At 62.3% G+C, this 10779-nt stretch overlaps 1 protein-coding gene across 1 annotated transcript; it reads right to left on the bottom strand.

The window, feature by feature from the left end:
- Window positions 1-3165: 3165 nt before the first annotated feature.
- LOC115914925 (tumor necrosis factor ligand superfamily member 10-like) lies at window positions 3166-9761 on the bottom strand. The gene is made up of 5 exons (XM_030967794.1): window positions 9436-9761; window positions 7415-7561; window positions 7113-7149; window positions 6485-6592; window positions 3166-6255 (listed from the first exon to the last, which is right to left on the bottom strand). Exons 1-5 carry the CDS (start codon window positions 9709-9711, stop codon window positions 5822-5824), a joined length of 1002 nt encoding a protein of 333 aa, XP_030823654.1. The 5' UTR covers window positions 9712-9761; the 3' UTR covers window positions 3166-5821.
- Between the last annotated feature and the right edge of the window lie 1018 nt (window positions 9762-10779).

The raw sequence follows: 10779 nt of genomic DNA, 5'->3' as shown, positions 1-10779 counted from the left end.
GCCGTTAATAAAACTGTGCCCATTTACTGGAATTTGGGAGGCTTCTGGATGCCTTGGAAGACTGATGCTCTTCATCCTGGCCTCAGTTTCATGTTTGTGGGCAGTGGGGACTTTTGGCTTGACTTGGCTGGGTCCCTCTCAAAATCTCTCTGATACAAACAAATTCCTTGTCTTTCCAAGGAGCAAAAGCCAGATTCTTGATCTTCCAAAGCCATCCAGCAGCCAGTCCCTGCTCTGCTGCTTCCACCTGATGTCTCAATCCTTGTACAGCTCAAAGCTGCTTCAACCTGAGATGTCACTGATGGATCCAGTTCCTTCTGCTTGGGAAATAAATGCCTGGACTGGTCTGTGTTGGTTTTGTGCAGCAGGAGATGGTTGAAATTCTTCATGTTTTGCCTCAGCCCATGCCAGCAGCAGTTGTGCCTTTAAATGCCCTTTTTTTCTGTTTGGAGGGCAGGTGGATGCTCCTGGGAGCTGGGGCTGAGTTCAGGGAAGAAGCTGCCTTCTCCCAGTCCCCTGGGAGCTCCTTTCTGGGAATGCCTGTCCTGTGTACTTCTCTTCCTGTGGCACACCTGGGATACCAGAAACACAAAGCTTTTCTATTTTCTCCTCGCCTTCCCATCCTCAGGAGGGTCCCAGCTTTGGGAAATGTGGTCCTGCTTCAATTAGATCCATGATCCATGAGTGGATTCCTCTCCTTGTGGGAAGGCTGCAGCAGCCAGTGCAAAGGTGAGGTGCCAAAAGGGAAACCCCATCCATGCAGGGTTATCCCAGATGGACCATCCCAGCTGGCTGCTGGCTCATTCCAGCTGCTCCTGGGGAAGGAGGGCAGGGAGCAGCTGTCAGAGGGAATTGCAGCTGCTCTGCCAAATGGGGATGGGAGCCTGGGGCAGGAAACACCTGCCCAGCAGCTCCTGGCTCTCCTCAGCTGCTGCTGTGTCTGTCCCATGGATGGTTTTTTCAGTGGGAGAGGTTTCCTGGGGATGCTGTCTGGAGAAAGTCCGGTCCGGGAGGGTGGGAGTGGGAAGGGCAGGGAAAGCCCAGTAGGGCCGGGCTTTAGGGAGGCTCCCTTTGGGTGCCAGCAGGATCTGGAGTCCTCACGGTGCCAAACTTGCAGCTCTTGAGAGGGGCTTTGCCCAGTCCAGTTCTTGCTCTTCCATTTCCTCACTCCAGGAGGAGCCCTGGGGTTCCCTTCGGCAGACAGACAGACGGGATGCAGGACAGAGCCGGGGGGTCCATCCACTGCATCCGCTGGATGAGTGACCTGGAAGGACCGGGGGGTGGGGGGGTTTGCAATATCCCATTTATGGCCCAAGACTTTGGTGACCTCTCTGGGACAAGGCTGGATTCCCTCGGCTGTCGGATGCTGCAAGGGCAGGATGGGACTGCGGGGAGCCGACTCTGAGCCTCCCGCTGAGCTGATCTTTAAATGCCAACCCAAACCAGTCTGATTTCTTGGTTCTGCGGAATAATGCAGGGATTTGAAAAGGACAAAAAATGAGGAATTTTCTTTAAATGTGGAATTATTCCTTCCCGATGTCTCCAGCTTGTCTCATGGGGGAATAAAAGGAGAAAGCGTGGTGAGTGCTGCGGGAGGCGCGCCCCCGGCTGGGGCTGGCTCGGCGCTTCCTTCCCTTGTGCTGCGCTCCCTCCGCCGCGGGCACAGCGGGGCCGGGGCTGCCGAGAGCGAGAGGGAAGCGGGGAACGGCCCCGCTGCTGCTGGGAGCCACGGGCTGCCCCGGGAACAACAACTGCTCCTGGAAAGGAGAGAAATCCCTTTCTTCCCCCTGGGGTCTCAGTGGGGCCGCGGGAAAGGGGCTGGGAGCAGCACGGCTGGGATGGGACTGCACTAAAGGGCCCTTCAAGGTCCTTCCGACCCAAAGCGTCTGGGATTGCTCCAGGGATGCGCTGAGCCTCCCCTGCCCGCTCACAGCGGCCCAGCATCAATGCTTTCCTGAGGGCTTAGGGAGCATCCCGCAGCTCCATGAATCCTCCGTGCTGTAGGAAAGAGGCTTCTGTTTTGTTCCCCTCTTCTTCCAGGCTGAATTCCCCTCGGGGGAGCGGTGGCTGGTGAGGTGCCCTGGGGCAGAGCGAGGGGCCCTGCTGGGCTCACACCGCACCCGCTGCTGCCTCTCTTTGTGTGCTTTATTTACAGTGTCCCAAGGAATGATTTCCTGCCGGGGTGACGTGGATTTCGGCGTGGATTTCCTCTCCCTTCTGTGAACTCGAGCCAGGCTGGGGACTTAAAAGTAAAACGAGATCGTGTCTGGGCAGGGATGGAGATTTGGAAATAGTGATGAGCTGGTTTATAACAACAAAGAAGGGAAAAAAAGAGCCTTTGGCCCAGGATTTATTTAGACACGAAGGCTCAGGGCTATGAATGCCCTGGGCTGAGGTAAAAGCAGCTCCACGGCAGTGGAGATAAGAGGGTCCTTTGGCAGCAGCTGCAGGAAGCACTTTGTGTCTGGATTGAATCCACAGGGTGAGGCCATGGGAAATCAGGTCAGTGTGCAGATTTTATTAGTGCTGCAATCACCCCCCCACCTCCTAGGCTGGGTTAGAGCAGGAGGGAATCGCAGAATTCCGGAATGGTTTGGGTTGGAAGGGCCATGGAGCTCGTCTGGCTCCACCCCTGCCCTGGCAGGGACACCTCCCACTGTCCCGGGCTGGTCCCAGCCCCAGTGTCCATCCTGGCCTTGGGCACTGCCAGGGATCCAGGGGCAGCCACAGCTGCTCTGGGCACCTGTGCCAGGGCCTCACCTCTCTCACAGGGAATTTCTCCCCACTGTCCTTCTGACCCTGTCCTCCTTCAGCTTGAGGTGTTAAGGAAGGGCTGGGAGGCTCTGAGGCTCTGTCCCTGCAGGGACACTGTAGGGATGTGCTGCTGCCTGGGGAGCTGGAGCACTCGGTTTTGGGGGACAGGGTCAGAAGGGATAATGGGGAGTTGTTTATTCTTTTGGCTCTCCCCAGCCTGAGGGAGGTGCTGGCAGAGGAGGCTGCAGAGTTGGTTTAGGGACCATTGACTTCGCTTTCGAGCAGGAGTTACAGTGAACTTGTCAGCAATACACGCATTAAAATAGTACATTGTAATTTCTAATAAACAATTTTAACAATAACAGAAAATTTGTATGAGAAGTCTTCAGTATTTTACTCCATTTGCACAGCAGATTTTGTTTCCTTAGTCAGAGAACAGTGGTGTGTCCTCATCCAGGTCTTTCCACACTTTGTTCTTTCTTTCCTGGAGCACGTCCTGGGACAGGCACTGCTGGCACAGGTGCCTCAGGCAGTTTTTGTGGAGGCCAGGTTTTCATGCTGCTGGGTTCTCCTGCTGGTGGCCAATCCCCGTGTCCAGGTGGGAGCCCGGCCCTGGCCAGGCTGGGGGTGTCCAGTCCTCCTGCTGGAAGCACCAGGACAGGGAGGGCGATGGGGGAGGCAGAGGGGCCACAGGGGCTGAGGCTCGCGGGGTAACCTGTGCCAGTTCCTCACAGTGAGGAATTCCAGCTGGGCTCTCCCCAGACAGGGTGAGGCTGCTCTTTGCCCTGATGCTGCTGGAGTTCTCCTTCTCCCATCCACCCACCCACGAGCCCTCTCCTTTCCAGGAAAGCGGGGTGGGCCATTGCCCGCTGGCACCGAGCCCAGCTCTCCCCACTCACTGCTTTCCCTGCTTCCTCCACGGCAAACACAGCCTCTGCTGGCTCCCTTGGGCCGTGTTAAACTCCCTTTCAAAGGAAATCTTGGAACCACCTGCTGCATTTCCTGTAGCCCCTGTTCCCTGCTTCAGCTCTGCTCTCCCATGGCTGCTGCCAGAGGCGGGATGAGCTCGGTGCTCCCGCGGCTGTTTGAGACCTCAGGGTGTCAAGACCCTGCTGTGGGTCACCGAGGGGGCTGGGACAGCAGGAGGGGGGATGAGAGTTGGAGGAAAGGGGATGGTTTTAGAATGGAGGGGTTTGGAGTGCTTTTTTGGCTTTGGGCAAGAGCCCAGTGTGCTCCAGGGCCAAGCGCTGCAGAGCCAAAGTTCGGCTCAGCTCCCTCCATCCCTCCAAGGGGACTGGGAAAATGGGGCCCTGCCAAGGGGGGATCAGCCCTGTCACCCCTTTGGAGGCTGCAGGAGGCTGTTCTTGGTGCTCTCTGGCTTTGGATGAGCTTTTGGATGAGCTGGGGAATGTTCCCTTGCATGGGGGCCGGTCCAGGTGCTTGTGTGCAGGGCCAGGGTGGCACCATGCTGTGGGGTTTGTATCAACCCCCCTGTGGCAGGGGCCCGCAGGAGATGGGGGCTGGAGAGTGGGAATGCCCAGCAGCTGGGGGTGGGGGGATGTGGGAACTGCCTGGCTCGGCCCCCAGCCCCGGCCGGCAGTCAGGCCTGGGAAGCTGCAGGAGGGATGGCAGGAGCTGCCCAGGAACAGCCCAGGAACAGCCCATCGGTGACCCCGGGGACGGGCTGCCTCCTGCGCTGGGTTCGGCAATCCCAGACTCAAAGAGGAGGAGCACTGGGACCCCCTGGGAGCTGATGGGTGCAGGGGAGGAACTGGGGTGGGCTCAGATTTCATGGGGTCTCTGCAGGAGCTGAGTCCAGCGGGAATGCAGGCTCTGGATTGAGAAGCAGGAACACATCCCCTTGGGACTGCCTCGGGTGTCCGTGGGGGCTGGCAGCTGCAGAGCCCCTGGAGGTGCTGTGGGTGCAGGATGAGCAGGAGACTTTGCTGGGCTCTGTCTGAAGCTCTGGCAGCGCCCCAGCCCTGCTCCACTTGGCTCTGGGTCCACCCTGTCCGGGCTGTGTCCTGGGTGCAAAGGGGCCAGACCTGCGCTGGAGTACAAGGCTTTATTCCGTCGTCCCCGGGAGCCCCATGCCTGTGGCAGCCCACACTGCCACTGTGTAAATCCCCCCAGTTTTAACAGGATACAGAGAGTACAGGGGGAGTTGGAGAAGGGGGCTGTGCCCACGCAGTGTCCATGGGCTGAGCCAGCTGGGCCCTGCTCTGCCCTGCCTGAACCCACCTTTGGCCTCTGGGCTGGCATCCATCACCCCAGGGCTGGTTTGGTCCCTCCAAGGTCTTGCTGTGACCACTGGGCTCACCCAGAGCTGGAATCCTGCGGGGATTGCCAGGGCTGGAGGTGTGAGGAAGTGGGGACTGCGCTGTCCGTGAGGGCTGGAGGGGACAAAATCCACACGGGAAGAGGTGCTTGGTCAGCAGCCGTGCTGAGCTCCTGGTCCTGTGCAGCCTGGCTCGGTCACCACGTGCCCCAGTGCCACGTGCCAGGTGTGGTGCCAGGGCTGGCGACTGCTGCAGTGTCACGGTCCTGCCCTTTGCCCTCCCTGCAACCATCGCTGCTGTTGCCCCAGGCTTTCCTCTCCCAAACTGAAACTCCTTCATTCCCTCCCAGAGGCCGACACTGGACCTGCCCCATCCCCACAAGGTGTGCCCCAGGGGTGCCAGCCCTGTGTCCCAGGGCGCTTCCAGCCCCAGGTCCTGGCACCTACAGCCCTGCCCAAGGTAGCATCAGACTCATGGATGTCACCCTGCCATGGGGACACTTTGTCTTGCAGCGGCAGATGTGGCCCTGGTGCCTTTCCTGCTGCAGAGAGGTGCTGTGCCACCAGGGCTAGGATGTCCCTCCTTGTGCCTGTCCTTTGTAGGCCCTCGGAGACCCTTCCTGGTTGACGGCTGGAGGGTGGCACCAAGCACAGCAGGGCCCTGCAGGCAGCCAGCCCTGTGCCCCTCTTGGCTCATCCCTCACCACAAGGGACAACGCAGCCATAAGAATCCTGTGCCACCCCGGGCCATTGGCCACAATCCAGGGGCAAGTGGGAGCGCAGGCGGTGTCACAGGTCGAGCCGGAAGGCCCCGAAGTAACTGGCGGCTGCGTCACCGGAGTCGATGGCCAGGGAGGAGACGGAGACAAAGAGCTCGTCACCGGCCTTGAGCTCGAAGAGTCCCCCCTGGTAGAGCGCGTGGAGCCCGTAGTCAGCCTCGGGTGCCCAGCACTTGGTGCCCACGCCCTTGAGCAGCAGCACGGGCGGGCTGTGGGCCGGCTGCCACTGGATGCACTGCACCAGCTGCGGGCCCGAGTCGCGGCCGGCGCCGCGGTAGCGGAAGTAGATCTGCGCGTACACGTAGTACTTGCCCGGCTGCTCCACGCGCAGCCGCCCGGCCCGGTACGTCATGTTCTGCACGTGGGACACGAGGCTGCCGTGCCCCCAGTGCGTGATGGCGTGGCGGCACGACTGGGACAGGTTCCCGGAGCGCTGGGAGCGTCCTGCGGGAAGGGAGAGTCGCTGAGGGGAGCGACCCGACGCGGTCACACGAGGGAACGGGGTGGCTCTGACTCCTTCCCACTCATCCACCTTGGAGGGCTGGGGCTTGGTGGTCTTGCAGTGAACAGGAGACACCTCTCCCCATCAGCTGCCCAACCGTCCTGGTCCCCTTGATCTCTCCCTTTCCCATCTTGGAGAGCCAGCAGTGCCCAGAGGGGTTCCCCAACTCACCATCCTGAGCCAGGCTCTGTGGGCGGAGGGTCAGATGTGCTGAGGGCTTCCCAGCTGTTTTGGGAGGAAGTTGCCCCTCTGAGGTGTTGAAGTAGTTCCGCCAGGCCTCTGCAGGAAAGGGACAGATGCTGTAAGAACAGTGTGGGGCCACCCGGCCCCATGCCAGCAGGGCAGGGAATGCCCCACTGACCCACCAGAGGAAAAGGTTATTGAGGGATGGAAAAGTCTTGTCAATCATCAACCAACACATCTGTGAGTGCCACAGCCCTGCTTCCCCAGCCTCCAGACAAATGGACGTGGCTGTCCCCCAGCCTGTTCCCAGAACATGTGCCTGTCATGGCCAGTAACAATCCTGGCTCCCCCCTCTCCTGCCCCAGCTTACAGCACTGGAGTTTGCCCCAGGAGTGACTGCCCCTGCCACCCCCTGCTGACCTCCTGGGATCCCAGCTCCCATAGATCCCAGCTCTCCTGGGATCCCAGCTCCCATAGATCCCAGCTCCCTGGATCACAGCTCCCATGGATCCCAGCTCTCCTGGATCACAGCTCCCATGGGTCACAGTTTCCACGGGTCACAGTTTCCATGGATCACAGCTCCCAAGGGTCAGGCTCTGGCCCAGGAGGGACTCACCCTTCACAGCGCTCCTGCGGATGATGTTCTCGGTCACCTGTGCCACAGAGAAGAGAAAGTTCCCTGGTTAAAGGTTACACGGGGGGTCCCCATGCCTGAGCTCCTACTCCAAGCCTCCATCACCTCCCCTGTCACGCTGTCTCTGGGCCCTGACACCTCCTCCCTGTGAAGGGCCTGAGTCCCGCTCCCACCTTGAACCATCCTGGCTATTCCCCCCTCCCACTGCTCTCGTGAGGCGGATGGAGAAACTGAGGCACGGGGACAACCAGGAGCTCCCCATCTGCCCCCGGTCCCGGGCTCACCGTGGCCACATAGGCTTTGATGGTGCTGGCCAGCTTGAGGCAGCCCTGGCTGCTGCTCAGCTTCTCCAGGCTGGAGCCCTCGGGCTGCTGATTGAGCACCTGCAGACACCGCAGCTCCTCTGCGCTGCCCGGAGCCTGGGACTTCAGCTGGGATGGAAACAGAGCGTGATGGCAAACCGGGACAGAGCGAGGGAGCAGCCGGGATCCTGCCGGGGTGTGAGCAGGGGCAGCCGCCTTCAGCCCGGCTCCTCCAGCACCCGGGCGCTCAGAGAACAACCAGGATATTGGGATCAGTTCAGCCTCTGTACCCACAGCACAGCGCTGTGAGGTCAGATTGGAAGGATCTGGGTTCCTCTCTGCCCTCCTGGTCCCCCGGCCGGCCCTGTCCCGGGCCATTCCCCGCGGGAGGGCAGCGGGAGGGCTCGCAGGCTGTTCCTGCACACACCTGCCCGCCCGGGTGGCAGCGCGTTCCCCCGGGATGGGGCTGTTCCCTTGGGATGCCCGCGGCGGGTGCGTGTCCGGGCAGGGCCGCTGCCCCGGGCCGGCTGCGGCGGGAGCCCGCCCGCGGAACCGGGGCCAGCCTGGCACGGGGAGCTGCTGGAGCGGCTCCAGAGAAAACCACGGAGATGTTCCGAGGGCGGGAGCCCCTCTGCCCTGCAGCCAGGCTGGGACAGCTGAGGGTGTTCACCTGGAGAAGGCTCCAGGGAGAGCCCAGAGCCCTGCCAGGGCCTGAAGGGGCTCCAGGAAACTGACTCCCTACTCCCAGCACAGATCCAGTGACCGGCCGCTGAAATTAGCCCAAATTGCTCCACTACAGTGGTTTTCTCCTCCCTCCGCCTCTTCCTTGGGGCAGTGTCTCCCCATTCCCCTCCTCTCCCCGCCTTTCATGTAAATGCCTCACAGCGGGACCTCATGTGACCCGGGGATGGAGACAAAGGCCGAAGGAGGGCCGGAGCCCATTCCGAAGGATGCTCCGCTGGATCCAGACAGGCTGTTTATTCCCCCTGCATCCGTGGCAGGGCTTTTCCTTCTCCCCTGTCTCTGGTGTGTTTTGTGGAATGTCTGGCACTGCAGGACCCTTTTTTTTTTTTCTTGCCGCACCCTCAGGGATGAGGGCGGCTTCCACGGAGCTGCTGCCAGCCCCGAATTTCCCCCACTCACGGATCTCCTGACTGGCGTTTCCCTCCCTGTGCTGAGGGGTTGTTGTGGGTCGGAATCAGCCCTGAGGGGAGGGGCTGGCGAGGCTGTTGAAAGGATCAGACCGTCACGGCCAAGTTTGGGAGTGGTTTTGCTCGACTGACCCCGTGGGAGGTGGGAATGGCGGGATCCTAGCACAGTTGGTGGGGTTGCACTGGAGCGAGCAAAGAGCTGCTGGAATGGGGCTCCCAGCATCTCACAAAGGGGGTGAGGAGTATTTGGGAGTCCTGGAGTGTAGGGGAGATGGGAATGGGAGGAGGGAGAGATGAAGCCAGAACCAGGGGTCAGTGGGGCCTGAAGGCCAGGGGAGTCCCTCCGCACCCCATCTGCAGCTGGAGACTGTGATGGGATCGCAGGGCAGAGCCCCCCTCTCGCAGTGCAAACCTCAGCTCCAGGCGGGGCCCGGACAAAGGCGCCGTCTCTCCACATCTGCATCGGCGACGGTGTCCACCCCTCCGCCCCCGCCTGCACAGCTGGATCTGCAGCTCCGGGCGGAGCTCGGGCAACGTCCGCCCCCAATCCACATCTGGACCCGCGGCTCCCTGGGGCGCTGGGGCAGTGCCCACCCCCAATCCACATCTGGACCCGCGGCTCCCTGGGGCGCTGGGGCAGTGCCCACCCCCAATCCACATCTGGACCCGCGGCTCCCTGGGGCGCTGGGGCAGTGCCCGCCCCGCAGCCCGCACCTGGACCCGCGGCGAGGCGGCGCCGGTCGCTGCCGTGCCCGACGGGCAGAAGCGAGGGCCGGGAGCGGGCAGAGCCCTCCCGCAGCCGCCGGGACTCCCGGGCCCGCAGCCCCGCTCCGGTCCCGGGACAAAGCTCACCTTGGAGATGGCCATGGTGAAGTAGACGAAGAGGCCGGTGGTGGAGGCGATCTGCAGCGCCAGGATAGCCATGACGGCCACGCTGCCCCACAGCGGCCCGCACCGCCGCCGCCGCTGCCCCCGCGCCGCACCGGGGCCGCCGTCCGGACCGGCACCGGCACCGGGACAGTGACCGGGAGCGGGCCCGGCAGCGGCACCCTCGGCCAGCATGGGCGTGTCGGAGCCGCCGCTGTCGGAGCGCAGGTACTGCCCGGCGCCGGGCGGGTGCGGGGCCATGGCCCGGCCCGGTCCCGGTCCCGCTGCCCCGGGCCCGAGCGCGGCGGGACGGACGGACGGACGGCGGGGCGGGGCGGGGCGGGGGGCGGGGTTGGGGGTGTGGCCTGGGGCCGAAGGGGCGGGGTCTCCCGTGGCCACCGAGGGGACACCGGCGGCGATGGTCAGCCCGGGAGGCAGCGGGGCCGCGGGGGCGGTGCGTGCCCCCAGAGAGCCCCAGAGTGTCACTGCACGGGCACACAGAGACAGGACACAGGGAATGGCTTCACTCTGCCAAAGGGCAGGGATGGATGGGATATTGGGAACATATTCTCTGGGAGGGGAGCAGACCTGGCACAGGCGCCCAGAGCAGCTGAGGCTGCCCCTGGATCCCTGGCAGTGCCCAAGGCCAGGCTGGACACTGGGGCTGGAGCAGCCTGGGACAGTGGGAGGTGTCCCTGCAATGGCAGGGGTGGCGCTGGGTGGGCTTTAAGGTCCCTTCCCACCCAAGCCATTCCATGATTTCTGAATATGCTTCATGCCACCATCACAGGACAGTGTGGGAGCTGCTGGGGTGACCCCAGGTGAGAAGACTCCGGGGCTAAGAACAGAGGGTCTTAGGGCTGGAGGACACGACCCGAACCAGGTTTTGATGATGGGCCTCACATCAGCTCTGGCCATCAGCAAAGGCTCAGAGAGGTGCAGGTTTGCAGGACAGGGGGGCAAGAGCTGCTGAGCATCTCCTGGAGGCCTTGCTGGGGGGGCTGTGCCCGCTCTGCCCTCCTGGGCTGGGCACAGGGCTGTCCATCCCTGCTGAGCCCCAGGCTCTGTGCTGCTGCTGGGTCACATTCCCATTGCTCCACAACAGAAACGTGGAGCAGGCTGGAAAGCAGGAAGGCGGGACAAGCTGCTGTTCCCTGGTGCTGCCGTGGCAGCTCCATGCTCAGGTGAGCCTGTGGCTCCCAGTGCTGTTACCTGTGAAATGAAAGTGAGACCTGAGAAAGCACAGGAGCACTGGTGTCCCTGCAGAACCACTCCCTCCTGTCCTGCTGGGCCCAGGGGAGGGTGGGTGGCCTCAGCCCAGGCCACAGC

Source organism: Camarhynchus parvulus, chromosome 4A, assembly GCF_901933205.1.
Source record: "Camarhynchus parvulus chromosome 4A, STF_HiC, whole genome shotgun sequence".
Lineage (NCBI taxonomy): Eukaryota > Metazoa > Chordata > Aves > Passeriformes > Thraupidae > Camarhynchus > Camarhynchus parvulus.
This window is presented reverse-complemented; position numbering and strand designations above follow the sequence as displayed.